Genomic DNA, 26,710 nt, shown 5'->3' on the forward strand with positions numbered 1-26,710 from the left:
ACACTTAATATGTCTGGATGGGAAAGTGGATCCATATGCCAACACTCTGAAAATATTAATGTTTTTATTCCCCTCGCCCGTTTTCAACAGGGTAATACAAACATGTGCCAAATAGTCGTTTTCCAGTTCTGTCTAAAACAATTTGGAAAAAGTCACATTGAAATGCTTTATTTTAGTATTTATGAATTAAACAATTTGGAAGGCAGAATGAGCTGGTTATTCAATGAATACTTTTACGCACACAATAAAAGGTTTATAAGCATCCGAACAAACAAAAGTTGCCAGATACACACCATACACAACAGCTGATGCTTCTCTCCACTCCCAGCACTTTTGCCAATAAAGGTGGCACTGCTGACTACACAGTGGTCCCTTGCCTGCCGCACACCCAAGACGAAGGAAGTAGTTTTAGTGACTTTAAAATGACACCCTGTGGCTGAGAGATACTGGACCCGACAGACAGCTGTGGCCTGTCAATAAACGCACCTAACAATCAAACACAGCTGAGAAGCCCCTCCGCCGCCACCAGGTTTGAATTACAGCAATTCGGCTGTTTACTGGTGTGAGTAACATGACTCACAGCATGCCCAAGGAGATGTGCCCGGTAGCATAGTGTACATAAGCTTGACACAGACAACGGGGGCAAAAAGATTCAGGCTGACTCTGTTCGGAATCCCAAATTCTTTTTATGGGACTTGAGAACAAAATCAGCTGACTACAAAGTGTGGGTCACTACAAGTGAGGTGCATATGTCTGATAGATCTGCTAAGGCTGAGAAGAATTTTGTATACTGTACATAAACTGCAATAACTTTACAAACTGGTGGTGAGAGGTGCACTTAAATGCTGACTAATCAATGGTTCTTCTTAAACCCACTTAATCCAATTTAGGCTCACATGGGGGTCAGGCTCATTTTCTTGCAGCACTGGATGTAAGGCAGGAAACAACCCTGGACAAGACACTAGCTCGTCAAAGAACATACACCTTAATAAAAGGATAAGTGTCTGTATGTCTATCTGGCTGCTATGTCTCTGTGATTCCAACAGATGGCGCATCACAAACATTTTTAGTAATAAAATACACTGCATTTGTCATTCCTGTAGGTGACGCATCACAAACCCTGCTTTTATGTCGAGATCTATGTTGATTACTTAGATTTCAACCTGCCTTGGATGGGAGGCAAAGCTAGTTTGTTTCTGAGTTTTTTTGTTTTATAATAATAATATATGCAGAAGTATATTGGCATCATTTTCAGTTTTACTGCTCTGCAGTTACAGAATCCAAAGTTCAAATTCCAGAACTGCAAACTGTTTGTGTGGTACTATATGTTCCCACTGTGTCTGCATGGGCCTTCCTCCCACTTCCAAAGATATGCACATTAAAGTTAAATGGAGACTCTATACTGGCCCAATATGAGTATGTACAGTGAACTGGAACACCAACAGAGTTTAAGTATTTTTTTCCTTATGCCTGAAGCTGTCAGAATAGACCCCCAGCTCCCCCCAACGAACAGATTAAGAAAGTTCAGACAATGGATAGATCAGTAATGTAGAGCAGTGCAAGAAGCTCTGAATGGCTGAACAGAGGCAGGTGGAATGTTACTTTGACATGTTTTACTTTCCCTACAGATACTGTAGGTATATACATATATACTCAGTAAATTACCTAGTATTGAATACATGAGGACACTGAAAACTGAATAGGTTAAAAAGTAAATACCAATTATATATTATCAAAGTTTACTACCCTTAAACCTCTTTGAATTCAGTACTTCCATATTTACCTTCTGGACCTAAAATTGCAATAGTAGCATTATATTTTTACGACTTGCTATTTTGCTTCTGTTAACCATCTTTGCCCAGGTATTATTTACACATTTTGCTGTGATTTTAAAGTGGAAAAAATTATTGTATATAGACTTAATTTGATTGGTGATCCCAATTCTTTATGAGATTTGAGTGACCTGTGGAGTAACAACCACTTCCTTCGATCAGAGCTGTCCTCTGCCTCAGCTAAATGCTGTATATCAAATCTGTGGCTCGAAAAACACAGCTGTGCATAAAGAAGTAGTAGTAGTATATACACACTCATTGCATATACATACACACACACACTAACACATACACTGTGTGTGTGTCATATAAATATATATTATATATATATTGTCACAATTGTGTACATGGGAGGCAGCTTAAGGGCTCTGGTGATGGTATAGTCAACCACTGAAGTAGGGGTTAGTGCTATGGACTAATACCTCCTCCTCTCTTTCTCCCTCCACAGAACAGAAGACTGCCTCTCCCCTGAAGACATCACTTCCATTTTCCTCCCTCCTGGACCCACACTTTCCTGCCAAGTCACCACATAACCCGGAAGCCAGCCAAATTAGCTTCAGTTCTTTTTGAGCTCTCGTCTGAAAAAGATGCATCCGCAGCCTGTTGTGTACATTTTTGTGTTTTCAGTCCTTATAATTATATTGGGTAACTAAGGTGGTGCCCCAACTCTTTAATGTTATTGTGTCTACTCTTTACAATACACACACACATGCATTATATACATGCATGGAATGTACTGTACTGCGGTGGGTTGGTGCCCTGCCCAGGACTGGTTCCTGCCTTGTGCCCTGTGTTGGCTGGGATTGGCTCCAGCAGGCCCCCGTGACCCTGTGTTTGGATTTAGCGGGTTGGAAAATGGATGGATGGATGGAATGTACTGTAATAAGAGTAAAATTTTGAGTTTGCAGCAAGTTTACAAGGCAACCCTGAACATGATTTGTCCACTTTTGGAAGTGATGTCTGTGTGTGAGAATACGAGCGTGTGAACACAAACTCAAAAAAAAAAAAAAAAAAATCACTCAATCTAAATGAAACTCGGTACAGTTATTACTAATATCAAAATGATACAAACCTGCTGATTTTGAGAAATAAGTCAAATAGTAGTTTCTGCTCTACATAGATAATGATTTTGTGTTTCAGCATGTTTGTGCCTAAACACTGTGGACATGATAGTATACTATATAATAAAACAATACTGTCTGTGTTTGGATGTGTGTCTGTCCAGTCAATCAGAACAATCTGATCGGTCAGTGTGGCTTTACCCTGAATGGTCAGTTGTAGGGGTGATGCCACAACACATTAGGGGTGCAAAGATCAGTTCCTGATTACAAATTTTTTTTTTTTTTTACAAAAAGGGAGCATTCAAACAACAACAAAACGAGTAAGGTACTACTAAATACTAATAAAGTGCAACCCAAGTCGTCACACCAAAGATGGGAAGTATTTAAGAAGAATTTAGAGGATGTTTTTGCAGTGGGTAATACGGACCTGTCTGCCATTGGTGGCTGTCATAAGGTGGATAGGAAAGTGAACAAGGAACCCTGAAATGACAGAGTCTGAGAAGCAGGTGTTACAGGAATTCGATCGAGAAGACACACAAGGATACCAAGGAAAGGTGTTGGAGGAACGCTGAAGGTACACATAGGACAAGCGATATCAAATATTTTTAAATTTATTCTATTGCCTCTCTTTGACAGATAACAAAGCTATTTCTAAAAAGAATCACTCAACTGAATGAAATTTGGCACAGTTTCTGGCACTACTGTATATATGTATATTAAGAAGTTTACATTTATTTCAAACAGTAATTATTTAACTGTGCCTCAAATACAATTCATATAAATAAGGGCAGTACACATTATTTTAACAGTACTGGGCTAAAATATTTTACTGCTAAAAATCACAACATGTGCCGGACACGTCAGAATTAAAAAATATAAAAATAACCATGTGCAAATTGTTAAACAGCATAAAGAAGAACCATTTGCCTGGTTTAACCCTCAAATGAACTCTCCAGGCAGTTGAAAAAACAGCAATTAAGACCCTTACTGTCTGGCATAAGGATGAGCATTAAGGACAATGGCACAAAGTCATCCCTGCTTAATTTCCCTGTAGTCCCTAAGCTGCACTCCCAGGCCTGGAGGAGATGGGGAAGAAAAAATATATATACTCAATTACTATATAAACCTACTGGACATACAAATTATGAACGCAAAATAGTCACCACTTCTAATTATTACTAAAGCAGCCTTTTAGTTAATGGTGAAGGATGAATTTTCAAATTTTGTTTTTATTTGCGGCCTGAAGTTTGGACATCATAGCTTTAACTTTTCAATGAGGCCAATGCACACTTCACAAAACCCTTAAAGCTTGAAGTGGTACGACTACTTAAAACAGAACTCATGAAGTCTAGAATTACAAGAAGACTATCTGTATGGCATGTAGCTGCTAAATACAGGTAGCCATGAGTGACCTGTGACACATAGACATGCCATGAACCAAGTAGAAGTGCAAGGCCAGAGCCAGACTCCCCACTGCTTGGAACTTCAGACCACCCACACGAATATCCAAATTTAGAAATGTCAGTCGTCTTGAAAGAATGTGTTTTCAGCATGGAGTAAAATCTGTACACGTAAACAAACACAGCAACAGAAAGACTTATGGGATTTTCAAATGATTTTAACTCATTTTATTCCTTCCTTTGGTCACACTTGCGGACAAACCACTTAATTGAGCAGTCCAAATGCAGCCAGCTGTGTTGAATGCTCATTTTATTTTTCAAGTTTAGTCATGTGACCATGGGTTTTCTGTGAAAAATAATATGGAGGAGATGCTAACACAAGAAAGACAGTTATTCATTGGCTTACTGTTTCTGACAAACTGCATTTAATTATCAATATATTACAAAGACTTATTGCATCTTCCTCATCATCTTCTGCAGTACATTGCTCTGGCAAGAGGCATGGTGGTTTATGGGAAAATAAGGCAAGCAACTTATTTCTTTCCCCAACAACTGCCTTCAGCGTCTTCTCAAAGGCCAGCCAACAAAAATTAAGCCACCTTTAAGGCTTGCGGCTTTGGTGGAGGGGGCTTGTGGGCCTCAGTTATCATTTGAACTGTTTTTTTGTGGCATGTTCAAATGTAGAAAAATGATTTAAAGGAGTGGGCAGACAAAGAGTGATCTAAAACTTCCATGATTATTCAAATATAAGCCAGAGAGCCTCATCAATAACAGGGTCTCCCTTAACATGGTTCAGGGTTTTGTCAGGGGTCGGCTGTGGTCCACTTGCAATGCCTACACAGCCCAGAGGTTGTGAAATGCTGATACATTTTTATTTGTATCTCACATTGGATAAAAGTGTCAGGTAAATAATTACTACACTAAATGTAATTCTGTATACTGTTAAACACTAGTATTTGGTCACTTGCACATTCAGGCTTGAACAATGGGTCACAAACACACTCTCACAATCAGACCTGAATTTATACACCAGTTATGTAGATCACGGACTGGTTTAAAAGTCTAGTCTACCAGTCCCTGCTGCTGATCGGTGTGTAAATATTGTTGCTTTAGTAAAGTCAGTACCACCTCTTCATATAATTTACAGGGTAATCCAAAATATAAAGCTGATGCTTGAAATCAAAATACTGTACTATAAAGTATCCATTAGATCATCTCTGGAAGAACTTTTTTTTTTTATCTAATCCTGAGGAGAGGTTTGGCATATCACATAAAGATTAAAGGACTAAATGTCCAAATACTCAGCAAGCATCAATAATGCAAAAAATGTAATGTGAAATCTTACTCTGCCAACTTTCACTAGGCTGTTGGCAATACCCACACAATTAAATAAATGAATAAGCACAGAGAGCGCACTTTGTATCTTGCTATGGTTACTGTGAACCCCTCCGAAAACAGAAAATGTAATCACTACTCACACCCAGATCACTCATGCAGTAGGTGGTAACAGGTAAAGTCGGAGTGCAGATACAAAAAACCCCACCACCTCCATTTACCAGATTAGTTGATCGTTGTATAGGAAGGCAGTGTATTTGACCAAGTTCAGGCTTTGCTCCATTTGATTTACAAAGGACTGGATCTTCAAGTAGGTCATCTTATCCAAAGGGAAAAAGCTGATGCCACCAAACACATCCAGGAGGTCACATGATCCTAAATGTAGAGCTTGCAAGTACTGGGCAAAAAAGTAAACAGAAGAATTAATGAACTGAAAGTGACAATCAAAACTACTTACACATACCATAAAACTGTTTTAATATACTATTTTTTCACAATCAATGGGTCAAGGAGTTGAGAATGCAATATGGAGATTCACGGAGACTCAGGGTCCACTCAGTACCACAAAATGGATTAAGTAGAAGACATAGGGAATTGCCCAGGCACAGAAACCCATAAATGATCAAACTAATCAAGTCTAGAAGAATTATGGGCTCAACAAATGTCTAGTTAAAGGAATATTCCCTCCATAAATTACATATATATTTTTGTACCTATTTTAATACTGTGTGTTCAAAAACATTTTTATTGTCACGTTTTCATTGAGAACAGAGATCACAAAGTTTCTGTTACAATGGGCTTAAATTCCAATACTGAACAACAGCAAACAATGTTAAAACATACATGAAAAAATATCTAGTTACTCGTGTTGCATAATCTGCATATGAGTTCTCCAGTCATAGTCTCAAAGTCCAAAGCAAACTATTTTTTTGCTAAAGTATGGTTAAATAAATAGTTCTGGAAAATCAGAATCATCTAAGCTTTTGAACTGAAGATCTGCTTCTCTCACCTCATTTATTGGTCAAGAGTCCTGTCTACATTTCAAATGTTTGAACAAGCTTCTTATTTATGCACTGTTTTTATTTTCCAGAAGTTCTCATTAACAACATTTTAGTGAAAAATGCATGCATTTTAGACATTTTGAGTATATGACTGGATATCTCATGTGTGGATTATGTGGCAATAGTAACTTAACTTGCTTAGTATCAACCTCCTATTAATGTCTCTTATATCATAAGCTTTGTGATCTGTGTTTTCCATGAAAAACATGAAATTACATTTGTCTCTGCCATCCCCACAAACAACACGAGGCAAGTAACACATAAAAGTGTATACAGTCGATTCCTCTTAATTGGGACACATTAGAACTAGGACATTTTGTCCCAATTAAGCAGCTGCCCCACTTAAGTGAATTCCACATAAAATTAAACAATAAATAATTTTCTTTCAATATTTTAATAAATTATTGAACCCAAATATAAATTATAAGAAAATAATATAAGCTGTGAAGAAAAAATAATAATAAATTCTAAAGTAAAATAATTAGGTATGTACATACAATTTAATGCTGCAAAAATGCATCAAGTGTAGTCTGTCTTTTGTTTTTGTAAGTTTGTACTTTGTCCTTTGCAGTTCATCTTTTCTGTAATGCCCATTCCTCACGCAGTTGATTTTCTTGTTGTAAGAGACGCACTATGGTATATTTTGGTACACCAGTTATCTCAGCGAGCCTACAATGGCTTGTATTAAATGGCTGGCTTTGAATTTTATCCAGCAAAGCAATTTACTTGAAAGTGTAAAATAACTTCTTGGCATCTTGGCAAGGGTTATGATTTTATAAATAAAATTGACAAAAAAAAGTTTACTTATATGTTATACATACACACGAGGTGGTGTAGGGGTAACTGAATACGGTACGGTAGTGGTGATGGTAGACTATTAAGCAGACATGTGCTACTCCACTCTAAGATTGTACTATCTAAACTTACCAGTGCTTCTTCGACGGGCGACGATAGATGACTGACTTGCAGCACGCATCTGCTGCTGTCTCAATTAAGCGGAATGTTGTCCCAATTAAGCGTTTAAATTATGTATTAGTTTATTATGTTGGTTTTCATTCCTTGAGATTTGGCCCAAATAAGTGGCTGCCCCAATTAACCGGTGGTCCAATTAAGCGGAATCGACTGTATTATCATTTTTGGGTAGAATGTTTCTTTAAAAAACAGACTAAGAGAGTACAGTGATCCCTCGCTATATCGCGCTTCGCCTTTCGCGGCTTCACTCTATCGCGGATTTTATATGTAAGCATATTTAAATATATATCGCGGATTTTTTGCTGGTTCACGGATTTCTGAGGACAATGGGTCTTTTAATTTCTGGGTACATGCTTCCTCAGTTGGTTTGCCCAGTTGATTTCATACAAGGGACGCTATTGGCAGATGGCTGAGAAGTTACTCAACTTACTTTTCTCTTTCTCTCTCTTGCGCTTTCTCTGATCCTGACGTAGGGGGTGTGAGCAGGGGGGCTGTTCGCACACCTAGACGATACGGACGCTCGTCTAAAAATGCTGAAAGATTATCTTCAAGTTGCTACCTTCTGTGCAGCTGCTTAGTGAAGCGACATGCTGCATGGTGCTTCGCATACTTAAAAGCTCGAAGGGCACGTATTGATTTTTGCATGTTTGTTTTTCTCTGTCTCTCTCTATTACTCTCTCTCTCTCCCTGCTCCTGACGGAGGGGGTGTGAGCTGCCGCCTTCAACAGCTTTGTGCCGCGGTGGCTTCGCATACTTAAAAGCCAAACAGCCCTATTGATTTGTTTGCATTCTCTGTCTTTATGACAGTCTCTGCTCCTGACGCACACTCCTTTGAAAGAGGAAGATATGTTTGCATTCCTTTTAATTGTGAGACAGAACTGTCATCTCTGTCTTGTCATGGAGCACAGTTTAAACTTTTGAAAAAGAGACAAATGTTTGTTTGCAGTGTTTGAATAACGTTCCTGTCTCTCTACAACCTCCTGTGTTTCTGCGCAAATCTGTGACCCAAGCATGACAATATAAAAATAACCATATAAACATATGGTTTCTCTACTTCGCGGATTTTCTTATTTCGTGGGTGGCTCTGGAACGCAACCCCCGCGATGGAGGAGGGATTACTGTATTACCTTTATGTATCTGCCAAAAATCAAAAAATATCATAGAAATCTAAGTAAATGATACATAACTACCTTCACAGTATCATACATTTCTCAAGCCTCAAGGAAAGAAAGAGCTGATAAATGGTAGCCATCTAAATGGTGTACCATTAAGCAGATAAACCGTTTAATTGTATCCAGATTCCTCTCTTTTGTAAAACCTATGATCTGTACATTTCTGTTTTTTATCTTTCAACCAGAGGGCCTACTTGTGACAAGTAGTCCATTCTCACTCACATAAAGCAGGCTGGCAACACCACAATTCAAAATAATAGAGTACTGGAAAAATGTACAGAAAAAGATGTAGGACTGAGCAGTGACTGACAGGGGATTTCCCTTTATTGGGATTTGAATTATTTAAAACCGTAATTATGTGGTCAGCTTTCCTTCATGAAGTGAATAAAGTTACAATGTAATGCGACGCTGCCTGCTGCACTAAACTCTGAGAGGTAAACAATTCCCACTACTCGTGTTGGTTTGTGTTGCCCGTGTTCCCCTCCATAATTTTCATGAATAATCTCTTTAACCTTTCACGCACAGATAATGAATTTAGAAAAACACAGAAAATCAAAAAAAAAGTATGATTTGTATAGTATTTTGTGCAACATTGTAAATATTGTGCATACAAAACAAAGCTAGTGAACATTTTTTATTTTAATGCCAATCATTAACAATACTTTGCAATCTGAAAAACACACTTCCATCTGAGGACCCAAGAAGTGCAGAAAGCAGTTTATGAGAAGACCTGAAAGTCAGATAATAGAGATAAGCAAGGACTCACTCTGTAGAAGAACTTCTCCAGCCGCTCCCTGAGAAGAGCCACACCACCTTCATCCATTGCTTTTGAGAATCTCCCATTGAACAACTGAGAATGAAGTAAAGCAAAGAAACTGAGATGGGGTTACTGTGTGAAAAGTCTGATGACATGGCCTAGCCACCCTACAGTCCACATTTGTTCCACTCACATGATAGGCATTTCTCTTTGGATGAGTGCTCAGAAAGTGAGGTTAAACTTAGATCAATTCATCATTTTAAGGGTGCAATTACAGTGAGGATAACATAAAATGTGCTAGATGAAGCAATTATATACAGTCAGTCTTCAGCATTCATGTGCTTAACTTTCACGTATCTGTGCAATTTTATTTGTAAACTCATTTTTACTTTGTGTTGGCAACCTCATATATTTGTGGGATTTGCGACTTATGCACAGTACAGAAAAAAATGAGAGGCGTGATGCACGAAAGCATGGGGAGCAGCTAGTATCCTACAAGGCGTTACAACGATCTTGTTCACCCTACTGTTAGAGTAAAATGCTCCCTGTGCATTTAGTTTGTCTTGCAATTATTACCCCAAAGCGTAGTGCAACTCCTTCAGGCTCTAAGCCCAAGCATGTAGGGTCAGTGATGCAGCTTAGTAAGAAAATAAAGGTGTTCGATAAACTTCATGATGAAATGCTGGCTGATCCCCTCATCAATTGCAGCCTGAAGGTTAAATATCAACTTGCCTCTGCTATGCTGCCGTAACCTGACCCCTTAAGAATCTTAAGAGGCACACCGAAGACATTGCTAATGTATTATTTCAAGGTAGTGCGTCCCTCAGTATCTCCAATGCCATCAGCCAGTTGTAAAGGACAGTGCCGGAGGTGATGTTGAGACGTTGCAAGTTGGCTTCTTCTGACAGCTGCAACCCTAAACAAGTTTTTTTTTTTTCCATTGAGATGTTAACACAAATGCTAACAGAATTCTGGGCAATGACTAGTGAGAAAAAAATATTTTGCATGTTTCCAACTGTATTTTCTGTACTGCATTTTATGGGTTATTTTGTGGTTACTGTGTTTTGAAAAGTGCATATTAAAAATAATTTTACAAAAAAAAGTGTATTTTGAGCAAGACTTCAGTTTTTGGTGGTTATAGGAACCTAAGCCCCATTATCCATAGATTCAATTTATTAACATTAGCATCTTTGACTTTCACATTAATTCCTAGAAACATAATTTCTGCAAAAGTTGAGGATTGACTGTATATTACAATGAAAACAAGTTAATTTTTAGAATGTAATTGCTGTAACTCAAATAATCACTCACCCTAAAATGTTGCAATGCTTACCAAGTAGGCCAGGTTTCAATAGTTACTCTGAAATCAGTTTCACTAGCACACTTGTTCATGGTTTATAGCTGCCCTGCTAGGACAGTCCCCACCACAGCTCCAAAGAGGATTATGTGGGTTTCATAATGGATGGAAGGCACAGCTTAAATGTTTCCATATATTAACATTGCGTTCTCTTTTGCTAGTAGGTGACTGTGTGTATTTTTTTTTTCTGATGCTACATTTTATTATAAGCAGATTGTGGTGAAGAGGTTTATTCAGAACGTTTGTTGTTCTTTATTACACCAGAGCTTTTTGGGGAGTAATAGAGGAGGAAGCAGCACTTTTTGATAGAATGATTGTGCAAGTGTGCACACAGCAGGGCCTTTAAGATACAGTCTGGATTCCTCACCTGCTCCAACACTTAAGACTTAAGATTTTAGCACAGCATAATCTTGTTACAACTGCTGCTGTGGCTGGTCATATTGCCTTTTATTAATTGTGGCAATTATTTTTATTAAATCCCTCCTGCTCTTGGAAAGAGAATGGACAGGATGCTGCTAGTCAAGAACAGACGGTTAACCTTTGTGGTATTCCACCAGAAACATTGTGTGCCTGATAACCCAAAACAGTTCAAATTGGGACCACTGGAATTTGTAGGTTTTAAGAGAATGATTACTATTAACAAAAACAAAAAAAGACATAGACGTACATTCAGTAACCACTTTATTAGGTCCACCTATCTAGTACTGGGTAGAACCCCATTTTGCCTTCAGAAAAGTCCAGATTGTTTGAGACATGGATTCAACAAGGTAATGAAAATATTCCTTAGGGACTTTGGATCATACAGACTTTTTTGGCCACATATTCATGTTACAAAACCCAACTTTCCTAAAATTGCTCTATTGGATGAGTGCTGGGTGGATTATTTTTGTTTGTTGCACTTTCTATCAGCTCTGGATATAAATCCCTGGTGGCAGCTGAGCCATAATGATTAGAGTTGCTTACACCATAGATTCTTTGCCCATTCCAATGACTGGTCTAACAACAGCTAAACTTCTTGACCATGTTCGCATGCAATACAGACTGAGATACAGCTACATAAATGGCTGTTAGAAGGAGCAAGCTATTTGTGTTAACAAGACTGTCAAACTAATAATGTGGCCACTGGCTGTGTGGATATACAGTATACAGGGGTGGGCTAAAGTAGGTTTACAGTTGTATGTGAAACACACACACACACATATATATATATATATATATATATATATATATATATATATATATACACACATAATGTTGCTTTTTTGTGTGTTCAGTACTTCCTGTCTTTGTCATATGCAATTTTTATGTTATATTCTGACTACACATATCATACAATGCTGAGCTTACAATTTATACTGCATAATGTTATTTCATTACTCCTGACAATTCAAAATGGTAAAAGATATAATTTAACTTTGAACACTAAAGTCATCTGAAAATAAAACTGCAGATACTTTATTTGGAAGTACTACTACATTCACAAGAAACAGTATGTGTATTAAATGTATGCCACAGGGGTTTAGCAAAGAATGCATTTCTGCAGGGTGAAAATAACACCTGCTTTCTCTCTCTGCCACTTCATGAAATTATCTTTTAGTATAAAAGAAACAGAAATTTGCCAATATTTCAAGAAGGATTAACTTTCCTTTAAGGATATGTTATACAAAAACAAATGCCTCCAGTAACTATCATTCTAATTACTGGAATAAATACATTACAAAGAAGAGAATGCATGCTGCACAATAACTCCAACCTGTAAAAGAAAGAATAATATATGGCCAAATACAGATTAGGAGTGACAATTAAATCAATAAAGAAAGGAAGGAATGTTATTATGGTTTTAAAATAAAAATCTAACGCAATCCCCTGAGCAAGCACTAGGAAAGAGTAATTGAGATAGGAAACCACAGAGTCAAGTATCTGAGTAATTAACGGAGAGTGGTGTAGTGAGACATTCAAGAGTCAGCAGGCCAACTCTGAAGATTTTAAGGCATACGCTGAAATATACAAAACCTTTATGCCCAATGATTTAGGCAACAAGGGTAACAATTAACAAAAAATTAAGTCGTTATTTTTGCTTGAAGATAAAAACTGACACATGTGCCTGAGCTTACCTTGTACATGTTATAGCACTGCTGCAGCACAGCCCCATATACGGAGTCCTGGAGACAAATAAACCAAGGAGACATCAGTATAGTTATATTGATTTTCAGTGCAAGAAGGTTTTAATATGTTGATTTTACATTTAAATAAAATATATTTAATCAAAAAGATATTGATAATAAAGTGGATAACCATAAAGATGGCGGTTATATTCTCTTAGATGCTTTTCGCTTAGTCACAGTGGAACCAGTTTATGTCTGAAATGATTCAAAATTACACATGCTGTGGAAGAAACTTCATTAAAACCCTTAGGCCTCTTGTAATGTACCACATCTGCTTTAATTTTACACAGAGACACTTGCATTCTAACTATAATAATAGCCAGAGAACATTAAGAGCTTTTGGCATCGGTACTGGGCTTCAATATCTGGTATCGATACCAAAGTCACAAAGCATTAAAAGTTTCAGTAATTCATTTTTAAAATCAACTTCTTTCGGTTAAATACACAATTGGTGTTAGAAAAGGAACTGGAATAAAGCAGGAACCAACCCTGAATGTGACACTAGTTTATTACCATTGTAGGGTAAACCCACACTAGTGGATACTCATTTAGTTTATAGTCCCCAGTTAATCCAGCATTTCTCATCATGGTGATATGTGAGGGAAAATGCTGCGAATACAAAAGCCTTCTAAGACAACTCCAAAAGACAATGACAAATCTAAAAATCAAGCTCACACTGCATCAACATAGTATCATTGAATTTCATACGTTTTTTCTATATTCTGACAACCATCATGAATTTCTCAATGGCTTCTCTGAAACTTTTATTCTTTAACCATCTAATTCAATACTTCCCATTCTATCTTGAATCTCACATACATCCATTCTTCCTTTCAAAACTCTTATTACCTACTTTATTCAAAACTGCCTGTTTCATTGTGAACCTCTTTAACATACATTTACAATGTAGACGGAAAATCTCCCTTAATGGATAGCAAGGCTATGAATTTTAAATAATCAAAGAAGCATTCTGCCTAAAATTAGGCCTGTTAAACAGAGCAAACAAATTAATGTTCAGCTCACCAGCATTTCTTCCTCTTGATACTCCAGATCTGGCTTTCCACCCTTGCTGGGTCTTTCTATCATGGGATTTTTCACAACCTGGAAAACAAAAACACACCTGAAGAGAAGCCCATATTACACTTAGGGGCATTTTTTTTAAACAACAAGCTCAGCAAACTTGGAAATATAATATATAAAGTTCCTGCTTTGGGGTTGGAGTGGTGGCACTGAGGCTAAGGATCTGTGCTAGTATCCAGAATGTTGCCGTTCATTTCCAGAATGTTTCAAATCCCCGTCAATGCCAAAAACAGATCCTACTCTGCTGGACCCTTGAGCAAGACCCTTAACCTGTAATTGCTCCAGGGGCAGTGTACAACGGCTGATCCTGCGCTCTGACCCCAAGGGGTATGCGAAACTAACAAATTCCTAATACAAGAAATTGTAGAAGGTGAAATAAAGAACAAGAAAAAAAATAAAATAAAAAGAGAAAAATGGATGGCTAGTAGGGGAGCGAACAGTGCACATGTCACAATGAGAATGTATGATATTCTTAAGTATCCATCTTACAACCTTCTTCTTTGTAATCTATTCTTACTTGAAGTATGGCGAAGGGCTTTGGAAGATATAGGGTTGAAGATAAATGGGAAGAAAACAGAATATATGAGGACTGATAATGATCAAGATTCAGATGTTAGCCTGCCCGCTGAGCTACTGAAGAGTGCATAAATTTCAATATATAGGATCAGTGGTAGTCTCAGATGGCAAACTAAAGCACAGAGATAACCCATAGAGTGCAGTGTGGATGAAGCCACTTAGAGGAAGATATCAGAACTACTGTGTGATCGATGAATCAAGGCAAAAGTTAAAGGTAAGGTTTTTAAGACAGTAGTAAGACCAGCAATGGACATATGGAGCTGAGACATGGGCGGTAAAGGGATCGCAGGAGAAGTAGTCTGATGTGGCAGAAATGACAATGTTGAGATGGATGAGTGGAGTAACAAAAAAGAGCAGAATAAGAAATGAGACACTGCCTTCTATCAAGTCCTACAGGATGTGCATTTGGCATGATTTGTGTGTTTTTAATATATTTTGCAACTTGAAGCACAGGATTTTAAGGTTCTTTACAGAGTCTCAATGTTATTGTGTTATTAAAAAGGCAGTGTTCTAGGAATTTGAACAGACATTTAAATTACATATACTGTAGTACATCCATTAAATTCATAAACAAACATTAGAACTTTTGTCCATACCATACCATTTTCTGAGCCCACTTAAACCTGTGCAGGGTAGTAGTAAATCAATACATCAGATCTTAGGTATAATTATATCATTTGTGTACAGAAATACTTTGGGGGATTCTCTGCCAATGTTTTGTAAAAAAAAAAAAAAAAAAAAAAGTGGGTCATAGCAATAACTGGATAGGCAGTGCCTTTTAAAAATCACTAACTGCGGGACAGTGAGCAGAATGCCAAGAGTCACAATATACAGACAATACCTGACCAGAGCAGGGCTGGGGGATTCAGCCTGCAGAATTCTTTATTGAAAGAAAGCACAGTGAACAACATGCACATACTCAGCACCTCTCAGGAGGCTTAATGATAACCAAAAAGTGATTAAGATGCACCACCTGCCCTGCAATGAATTTACCAATAGCTCATAGATGAAGCAGTTGTGTCATTCCGTGAAATCATTTAATTTTCTGGAATGAATTATTGGCACAAGTGTTTTCAGCATTGTAGGAAGTCATGTAAATCCTTTAAATCCTGTTCTGGAGGGTGACAGAGGCAGCTGTTTTAGAGACCGAATGCACTTAATTTTCTTCCTAGGGGTGCCCAGGGCAGAAGAGATTGGAGGGAAAAATATTTCTCAAGCAGTTGCCAATCTGGGTAAACTTGGAAAATGTTCATTGAACAGCTAATGATGAGGCTTAGGTTTCCTGCTTGACTGTTCCACAGTTAGTAGAAATACATATTGCTTAGTGAGTTCTGCTTAGTTGATTCTTAATTTTATCATATAAAATTGCATAATATATTTTAAGTATTTCTTAGATAAACTGGCTTTTTTACTTGTGGTAACTTTACCATCAAATATATACATCAACAGTAAATAATGAAACATGTGGAAAGATGCCACCTGTATGTGGCTGATCACAATAAACTATAAACAGCCCTAAGTGTGAAGAGCAGCTACAGTGTTGTACAATAAATCTAAGAGCTGCAAGGTCAATTCAACCACTGACACAATATATAATCCAGAACGATTTTGGCCTGTTAAAGTTCAAACTGGGCAAAGATAGAAACAACTGTCCTATTCGTGTATGATAAAAGCATCAGAAAAGAGACTGGTTATAATGCAAATAAAAGCCATAAATGCTGGGTTAAAAATAACTGAACAAATAGGCAAAAGAACAAACATGACTAGAATGTTTGTACCTGCTAAAATGAAAATGCTGGCAAATGGGAAGCAAGCTATTCAGGTAAAATTGCTGCATATCTATTTGGCTACAATAGAAATGTATAGACTTGGAAGACTGTATAAGCTTATGGTAAAGGTTTTGAACAGGAGCAGCCTCCATGCAACTCACCAGATTGAATTCAAGTGTCTTCTTAGGAAAACGTATTCAATTAAAAATATATAAAGACTATGCTATTACCATGACCATCCAAAAGTGTTCTTCTGGCTCGAAAAAGAACTGCCTGTTTTTCTGGGTGTGTAAGGATTTGGCAGGTTTTGTAGGGCAGAAAGTCCTGTGTGGGGGAAAAAGAAAGCTTTATTTAGAAACAACAGATATTAAATTAGCCCATCTTAGATTTAACAACAAAATTACCCAATCCCCAAAATACCTTTTGTAATACTAATTTCACTTTATTTGCCATATGCAATTTCTTCCATTAGGAATATTTTCATTTTTTGCATACCCCAACTTAGAGAGAGAGAGAAGCTTGGGGTCAGAGTGCAGGGTCAGTTATTTTTGTACCACACTGCTGGAGCAACTGCAGGTTATGGGCCTTGCTCATGGGTCCAACAAGAAAGCATTCCTTCTAGCACTGCAGGCATAATAACAATACTAATACTGCTACCATTGCTATCTAGAAAGGTTAAGTGGTGTGAAACATCTACAAGTAAAAACGCTTAAAAAAAAAAGCTCAGCAGTCTGCTTTCTGCATTCTCAATGATTTACCTTGTGAACTGTACAATAGCCTCACAGAGCCCAACATTGCGGATTTTTTCATTCTTCTCCAACTCACTGGGATGATAGAAGAGAATTTTCTTTTCTTCCTTAAAAATAAAGTAGCAAGAGAAATATTTTGGTGTAATCCTTGAATAACAAAATTATCAATGCACTGGGTTACCAAAGAGGACCCTTAAAGTATGCACCCTACCACTGACTCATCATTTGGCACAAAGAGAGTCAGTTCGCCTAATAATTAGAACATCAGAACATTTTTGTGAGGAACATTTGGTCCAACAAACTTGCTTTTTACTTAATTTCTCCAAAATAACATCAAGTCGAGTTTTGAGGGTCCCTAAAGTCCAATTCTCTGCCACACTGCTTGGTAATTTATCTATGGTTCCAATCATGTACCATTTCAGTTAAGAAATTGGTGTCTCAGGTAAATAAATAAATAACAATCAGGGTAACTCTTTAAGAAAAAGTTTTTATTGACAAAACTGTCTGTACACTTAATAAGAAATATTAACAGTTTTAAATTTTCCATTTTTAAATGTTCTGCTAAAACCAACACCTGTACTTTCAAAAACCCCGTCTCAATGGCACGGTCTATTCATTTAGCATTGACAGCTGGTAAAATACAGTAGGCTTCACTCCCTCTGCCCAAAGAAGTCTCACTATAGCGTGTTGATCAACAATAGTGCAATCCTGCAGCGGAGCATCCATGTTCAGTTAACCTTGGCATCAACGTGCTGCACTCTGTGTGTTCAAACTACCCATAAGTTGTTGCAAACATCCATTGCATTTACTGCATAATATTGAAATTCCCTTTACTTTTTTGATTTTCCCTTATACTTACACTTATATGATACTAACTATGTTGACAGTTAATATAATAAATTTAAAAATATTTGCTATCTCTTGCCATATGTGTACCTTCAGCACCTTCTTATGGTATCTGCATGTGTCTGAACCTCTCTTGAATGGCGTTCGATGACTCTTGTCATTATTTTCAAGGTGCCTTGCTTGCCTCCTACACCTTTGTTACTCCTTGTGTGCCTCACTCAAATGCACTTCCTGTTTCAATTGCACCACCAAAGCCAAATTGACCAATCACGCTAAAGTTAAACTGACCAATCAGATTGCTCTGAGGGACAGGACACATAAAAGCATCTTACCATTTTATTATATCGTAGAATTCCTTGAACTAAATTAATTGAATGCTTCCCTGATTTACTGAAGGACCCACTTACTCTAAGTACCCTCTCCTTATAAATTAAGCTGTTTTTGATCTAGAATCTGCACAGTCAAATGGAGACTTCTGTATTTTTTTTACTATCCTTGTATCTCCACAGTCTGTATTTTATGCAGTATATATATACTGGATAAAAATTTCAAGTTTTGTGTTTTTATCTTTAAACAAAGTTAACCACTTTCAGAGTGACACAGTTATATTATTATAAAATGATAGATGCCTATTGGTTGATCCACTAAATGTTGGTATACAGAAATTATGATTTTGCATTTTTTGTACAAGCATGACCAAATACAGCACAACTGGTGATGAAAAATACACAATATTTCAACATTATTCCTCTTTTAAATTCCAAACTATACAGAATATGGATCTCTTGCTACTTTGTTGCTAGAATCACAGCTTTATATACAAAATGTGATTGCCATCATTTTATTGGATGGCTAGTCGCTCGCCAACCCCCCTGGCCTGTGCTATGCACCAGCCACTTCACATCTCTGCCGTTCATGTTGTGAAGAGGGGGTCTGAACGCACCCCAGGGAGACGCGGTTGCTCCTCCAAAACCCCCTCTTAAAAGGTGATACAATGGGAAACAAATAGGTTTTTTTTACCTCCTCTTTGCTCGATCAGCTGCTGGCTTGGTGCTGCCATGCTGCGTGATCTGCATCTCGCACAGAGCTTCGAACATTTAAAAGCCTGTACAGCAGCTGTCCTACTCTTTGTCTTTTATTTCCGGCCCCGGGTGTGTCTCGTGGGATGCGAGTTCTTGATATTTTTTAGTTTATAATTTAAAAACAGATGACAATCTAAAAATCTAACATCACATTAAAGTTCGATAAATTCTGAAAAGAATGATACCAAACATACATATGTAGGTTTTAAAATAAGCCCGATTTAAAGTGTGACATAAAAAAAGTCACATAAAATCGTTGCACAAAATTGTTGCACTTTTAGGCTTAGGATTTTATATACAGTAATCCCTCGCTATATCGCGCTTCGACTTTCGCGGCATCACTCCATCGCAGATTTTATATGTAAGCATATTTAAATATATATCGTGGATTTTTTGCTGGTTCGCGGATTTCTGTGGATAGTGGGTCTTTTAATTTCTGGTACACACTTCCTCAGTTGGTTTGCCCAGTTGATTTCATACAAGGGACACTATTGGCAGATGGCTGAGAAGCTACCCAACCACAGCGCGTATTATGTATTAAATAAAACTCCTCAAATATATTGTGAGCACGGAGGCTGTTTGCACCCCTAGAGGACACGGCCGCTCCTCAAAAAAACGCTGAAAGATTACCTTCACACTGCTCCCTTCTTTGCTGGGCTTACATGTGGCTGCTTTGCTAGCGATATGCTTCCCGCATGGTGCTTCGCATACTTAAAAGATCAAACAGCACGTATTGATTTTTGATTGTTTGCTTTCCGCTCTCTCTCTCTCGCTCGCTCTGACATTCTCTGCTCCTGACGGGAGGGGGTGTGAGCAGAGGGGATGTTCGCACACTGGCCTAGAGGATACGGACGCTCCTCAAAAAATGCTGAAAAATGCTTGCTCCCTTCCTTGCAGCTACAGTACTTTGTCTGGCGGTGCTTTGCATACTTAAAAGCCAAACAGCCCTATTGATTTTTGACTATTTGCTTTTTTCTCTCTCTCTCTCTCTCTCTGATGCGTACTCCTTTGAAGAGGAAGATATGTTTGCATTCTTTTAATTGTGAGACGGAACTGTCATCTCTGTCTTGTCATGGAGCACAGTTTAAACTTTTGAAAAAGAGACAAATTTTTGTTTGCAGTGTTTGAATAACGTTCCTGTCTCTCTACAACCTCCTGTGTTTCTGTGCAAATCTGTGACCCAAGCATGACAATATAAAAATAACCATATAAACATATGGTTTCTACTTAGCGGATTTTCACCTTTCGCAGGGGTGTCTGGAACGCAACCCCCGCGATGGAGGAGGGATTACTGTATGTATATATATATATATATATATATATATATATATATATATATATATATAGAGAGAGAGAGAGAGAGAGAGAGAGAGAGAGAGAGAGAGAGAGAGAGAGAGAGAGAGAGAGAGAGAGAGAGAGAGAGTAGATAAAGTCTATGAATTTTCTTGCTTCTTTTTATAAAACACTCTGATCACAAATTTCACTTGGATGATTGAATGAGCAGGTACATGGCGGTGGGGAGGTTGAAAAGGATATAGCTGGACATGGCTGGCGGATGGTAAGAGTGGAATGAGTCTCGTTCCAAAGAATGCCCAGGACTGCAGAGAGTGAAAGGAAAAAGATCTGAAAGTGGCTAACATGGGTTTAACTGGAATTTTTTTTTGTAAAAACTGCTTTCTGGAAGTGTGCACTACAATGCGATCTGAAACACACTGGTTCTGCAGTTTCTCTACACCACATAGCTATACTGTTATGCCAACTCACACTTCCCTCAAACATATGTGAAAAAAGCCATCTTACCTCGCCTTCCCTAGGTCCAAACTTTGGATTGTAGATGAAAAAATTCAACAGTGATGGGCCGTACAGCTTCTCTTGACTTCCTGATGCCATCCTCGGACTGTGGAAGGGAAAACACAAACATATTGAAAGATATTTAACAAATACTGTCTTCATAAAAATGATTCAATTGAGACAGGAAAAAAAAAAGAACTATTATGTGTAAGAACTTCTTTTAATTTTTAGCACCTGACATGTTCTCCTTCAGTTATATGCTTTGGTGTCCACAAAGAATGTGATACAGACTGCATTAAACATTTAGCAAATTTAATTAGAAGTAACAGCAACATAATTAACAGTCCTAAGCACTTTAAGTTAATAGACTCATATGAGTGTGAATGAGTGTGCACTGCGAGGGAATGAGACCCAGTCCAGGGTCAGATCCCACTTACATCCAGTGTTGCTGGCACAGAATGCAAAAAGAACAATCTGAATTAGTGTAAGCCACCCTAATTTGGGGTGTTCATAAGAAATGTAATTATTTACTTCATGAGGCTGAAGTACATAGTAAATAATAATAGTTATATCAGAATATTTAAAATGTTAAAATGTGTGCTTTAGTTTAAATGTTTAAGAACAAAATATTCTGCATTGTAATTGAAATGTGTCATTTTTCACCATCTAATAGAGGTCTATAGAGGTTTAGAACTCTAGTAAAGGATAAAAAATATATTCGTTCTCACTGACCTTGAAATAATCTAAAGCGAAACCCTACAAGTTTATGTTTGAAAATTCTCATTATTAACCTTCTGCAAGTGACTCTTAGAGGGCTAGGACCACAGGAAAAGAATCAAATATAAAAAAAAATATTGTCATAATCATGATCAGCAACCTCGAAATAGCATAAAAAGACATTCCATATGCTTATATTAAAGATCCCTATTTTTTCAAAGTTTTGTGAAATGGAGTAACTTTGACCTCTCGTTATCGCATCAGGGGGTGAACCTATGGGGTTGGTTCATATGGCATGTCTTTGCAGAAGACACCTATTGGTTTACTCTTTATCATAAGGGCATGATTGTCTACACAAAATATAGTCCAAAAATGACTTACAAATAGGATATTTTAGGGTCTAGAGGGCCAAAACTACGGGGAACCCCAAAAAGCTTGATGTCTTGCATAATTAGACTTGAAGTCAAGTTGAACAGCTTTTTTGTACCAGTGAATCAGGAGGTGCCAGACAAAAAGCAGTGAAATGATTTTAGTGTGTCAATAAGTCATTTTTATGAACACAAAAAGAAGTTTAATTTTTACATATACATATAGAGGGTATATACAGTGGTGTGAAAAACTATTTGCCCCCTTCCTGATTTCTTATTCTTTTGCATGTTTGTCACACAAAATGTTTCTGATCATCAAACACATTTAACCATTAGTCAAATATAACACAAGTAAACACAAAATGCAGTTTTTAAATGATGGTGTTTATTATTTAGGGAGAAAAAAAATCCAAACCTACATGGCCCTGTGTGAAAAGGTAATTGCCCCCTTGTTAAAAAATAACCTAACTGTGGTGTATCACACCTGAGTTCAATTTCCGTAGCCACCCCCAGGCCTGATTACTGCCACACCTGTTTCAATCAAGAAATCACTTAAATAGGAGCTGCCTGACACAGAGAAGTAGACCAAAAGCACCTCAAAATCTAGACATCATGCCAAAATCCAAAGAAATTCAGGAACAAATGAGAACAGAAGTAATTGAGATCTATCAGTCTGGTAAAGGTTATAAAGCCATTTCTAAAGCTTTGGGACTCCAGCGAACCACAGTGAGAGCCATTATCCACAAATGGCAAAAACATGGAACAGTGGTGAACCTTCCCAGGAGTGGCCGGCCGACCAAAAATACCCCAAGAGCGCAGAGACGACTCATCCGAGAGGTCACAAAAGACCCCAGGACAACGTCTAAAGAACTGCAGGCCTCACTTGCCTCAATTAAGGTCAGTGTTCACGACTCCACCATAAGAAAGAGACTGGGCAAAAACGGCCTGCATGGCAGATTTCCAAGACGCAAACCACTGTTAAGCAAAAGAAACATTAGGGCTCGTCTCAATTTTGCTAAGAAACATCTCAATGATTGCCAAGACTTTTGGGAAAATACCTTGTGGACTGATGAGTCAAAAGTTGAACTTTTTGGAAGGCAAATGTCCCGTTACATCTGGCGTAAAAGGAACACAGCATTTCAGAAAAAGAACATCATACCAACAGTAAAATATGGTGGTGGTAGTGTGATGGTCTGGGGTTGTTTTGCTGCTTCAGGACCTGGAAGGCTTGCTGTGATAGATGGAACCATGAATTCTACTGTCTACCAAACAATCCTGAAGGAGAATGTCCGGCCATCTGTTTGTCAACTCAAGCTGAAGCGATCTTGGGTGCTGCAACAGGACAATGACCCAAAACACACCAGCAAATCCACCTCTGAATGGCTGAAGAAAAACAAAATGAAGACTTTGGAGTGGCCTAGTCAAAGTCCTGACCTGAATCCAATTGAGATGCTATGGCATGACCTAAAAAGGCGGTTCATGCTAGAAAACCCTCAAATAAAGCTGAATTACAACAATTTTGCAAAGATGAGTGGGCCAAAATTCCTCCAGAGCGCTGTAAAAGACTCATTGCAAGTTATCGCAAACGCTTGATTGCAGTTATTGCTGCTAAGGGTGGCCCAACCAGTTATTAGGTTCAGGGGGCAATTACTTTTTCACACAAGGCCATGTAGGATTGGATTTTTTTTTCTCCCTAAATAATAAAAACCACCATTTACAAACTGCATTTTGTGTTTACTTGTGTTATATTTGACTAATGGTTAAATGTGTTTGATGATCAGAAACATTTTGTGTGATAAACATGCAAAAGAATAAGAAATCAGGAAGGGGGCAAATAGTTTTTCACACCACTGTACATATGTATAAATATAGTGTATGTATAATACACATGCACACACAAACACACACACACACATATATATATATATATATATATATATATATATATATATATATATATATATATTACACATGAAACTGTGAAGGCAACAGGCCAACCTGGGTGAATCCAGAAAATGACTATTTAACCACATGGGACACATGTGAGAATGACAATATATTGTCACATACCATGGAATAACCTTTGTCTTTCAGGATCTGACTGCAAGGATATGCCAAGGAAGACATTGATGGCAACACAGTGGGCTAATGGTTCTCTGTTTCTGCATACAACCAAGATGATTATAACCAGTCTGAAGACACATGAAGCTGCCAAGTCCAACGTCTAGTCTCACCTTATCTGTTCAGATGAGCTTTTTAAATACCATGCTTGAAATCATCTGTGGTCAGCAATGGAGTAAGAGACAGCTATGTTTAGAGGCCTAGTGACAAAAGACTAAAAAAGCAGACATTTTTTTTCCCAATTGTTTAGTTTTTTTTTTTGTCTTGAAATAAAACAAGTATGAGCAGGGTATCCCAAATGTTTCTGATGTGTTATCCTGTCTTTATTTCAGTATCCACAATCTACAATAAGTAAATCAGTTATTAAAAATACCAGCATAGTGTGCACTTTCTCATATAAAAAGTAGGAAGATGGCTGGCCAATTGAAGCATTCATACTTATTCTGAACTTATGACTTCTGATAGCTATGGTGGCATCAGAAAGGTATCCCTCTATGCCACTTTCATTATCCAAGTTCATTCATTTTTATTGTGCTGTAGATTATGAGCAAAACTGCATATTTTACTTCTTTGCTAAAAACATGACCTTACATATTTTCTTTTATGACATAAATGTTTTGACACTGTGATGTATGCTGTAAGAGAATAAATAGCATACACATTCACAGAGAGAAACACACATGCTGTGTATGTATAGTTGTTTCACATATATCTATATATCTCTGACCAACTGGTACACTATTTTTTTCCCCAAAACCAAACTGCATGCAAAATTTCTATGGGAAAGAAAAGCCTTACATCTACAGAGATCCATCCATCCATCCATTATCCATCCATCCATTATCCAACCCGCTACATCCTAACTACAGGGTTACGGGGATCTGCTGGAGCCAATCCCAGCCAACACAGGGCGCAAGGCAGGAAACAAACCCCGGGCAGGGCACCAGCCCACCACAGATCTACAGAGATCCAAGTACAAATTATGGCTTGGTTTCCATCTACGTACAAGGTATGACAATTTAATTCCTGGAATGAACCTGTAGAAAAAATGTGTGCTTATCTGTGCATTAGCCTCTACTGTCATCTTCACGGTAATCTCCTTGTGCAGCTATGCACTTAGTGGACATTGTTGGAAATGTACCTGGAACTCGATTTTTGAAATACCCTTCTTTGTCACGTTATGCTGGATGTCAGAAAAGTCTGAAAATATCTGACCTTTCATGGAAGTTTTTTAATGTTTGGGAAAAGCCAGAAAAGCAAGGGGCTAAGTCAGGTGAACAGGGCAGATGATTCAATTTGATAATAATTTCTTAGACAAGAAGTTGCCAACACTGAGCACATTACGACATGTAGCATTGATCCACTTATGCCATCGGCATTCACTTGTTCTTGTCCCTTCTTGAACTTCTTATACCACTTAAAGACTCTTGACTTCTTCAACAGCTCCAATGTTTTAGATATACTTTGTAGCAAGGGGTGACAATACGTGGCTGTTACAGGAAACAAACTGTCACAGCTCGTAGAGTTTATGTGCTCTCTCCATATTCAGGTACTATGGTTTTCTCATTGGGTAACAGGCAAACCTAAAGTGAACCAGTGTGAGTAGAAGTGAGTGCAATGGCATGGCACACCACTTAGTGTGAGGAATAGATTTGGTTCTTCTGAGATATGTTTTAGCCTCCATAAAACTCCAAGTTAATTTTACCATTGTGTGTACAGTAATCCCTCCTCCATCGCGGGGGTTGCGTTCCAGAGCCACCCGCGAAATAAGAAAATCCGCGAAGTAGAAACCATATGTTTATATGGTTATTTTTATATTGTCATGCTTGGGTCACAGATTTGCGCAGAAACACAGGAGGTTGTAGAGAGACAGGAACGTTATTCAAAACACTGCAAACAAACATTTGTCTCTTTTTCAAAAGTTTAAACTGTGCTCCATGACAAGACAGAGATGACAGTTCCGTCTCACAATTAAAAGAATGCAAACATATCTTCCTCTTCAAAGGAGTGCGTGTCAGGAGCAGAGACTGTCACAGAGATAGAGAGAAAAGCAAACAAATCAATAGGGCTGTTTGGCTTTTAAGTATGCGAAGCACCGCGGCATAAAGCTGTTGAAGGCGGCAGCTCACACCCCCTCCGTTAGGAGCAGACAAAGAGAGAGAGAGAGAGAGAGAGACAGAGTTTGTTTTTCAATCAAAAATCAATACGTGCCCTTCGAGCTTTTAAGTATGCGAAGCACCGTGCAGCATGTTGTTTCAGGAAGCAGCTGCACAAAAGATAGCAACGTGAAGATAATCTTTCAGCATTTTTAGACGAGCGTCCCGTATCGTCTAGGTGTGCGAACAGCCCCCCTGCTCAATCCCCCTACGTCAGGATCAGAGAAAGTCAGCGCAAGAGAAAGAGAAAAGTAAGCTGGGTTAGCTTCTCAGCCATCTGCCAATAGCATCCCTTGTATGAAATCAACTGGGCAAACCAACTGAGGAAGCATGTACCAGAAAT

The 26,710-nt window shown here is 38.0% G+C and overlaps 2 protein-coding genes across 2 annotated transcripts in view; both read right to left on the reverse strand.

The window, feature by feature from the left end:
- The window catches only part of LOC114661087 (parvalbumin, thymic CPV3-like), a 171,767-nt gene that overhangs the window by 91,956 nt on the left and 53,101 nt on the right, over nucleotides 1–26,710 (reverse strand). The window lies entirely within an intron of this gene.
- ccz1 (CCZ1 homolog, vacuolar protein trafficking and biogenesis associated) overlaps nucleotides 1–26,710 on the reverse strand; it is a 62,898-nt gene that overhangs the window by 24,872 nt on the left and 11,316 nt on the right. The window contains 7 exon segments of the mRNA XM_051933668.1: nucleotides 5,850–6,025; nucleotides 9,600–9,683; nucleotides 13,062–13,109; nucleotides 14,136–14,213; nucleotides 16,768–16,861; nucleotides 17,296–17,393; nucleotides 21,015–21,111. Coding sequence (XP_051789628.1) covers nucleotides 5,850–6,025; nucleotides 9,600–9,683; nucleotides 13,062–13,109; nucleotides 14,136–14,213; nucleotides 16,768–16,861; nucleotides 17,296–17,393; nucleotides 21,015–21,111 — 675 coding nt within the window.

The sequence above is a fragment of the Erpetoichthys calabaricus genome, chromosome 11, assembly GCF_900747795.2.
Source record: "Erpetoichthys calabaricus chromosome 11, fErpCal1.3, whole genome shotgun sequence".
NCBI classification, from domain to species: Eukaryota; Metazoa; Chordata; class Cladistia; order Polypteriformes; family Polypteridae; genus Erpetoichthys; species Erpetoichthys calabaricus.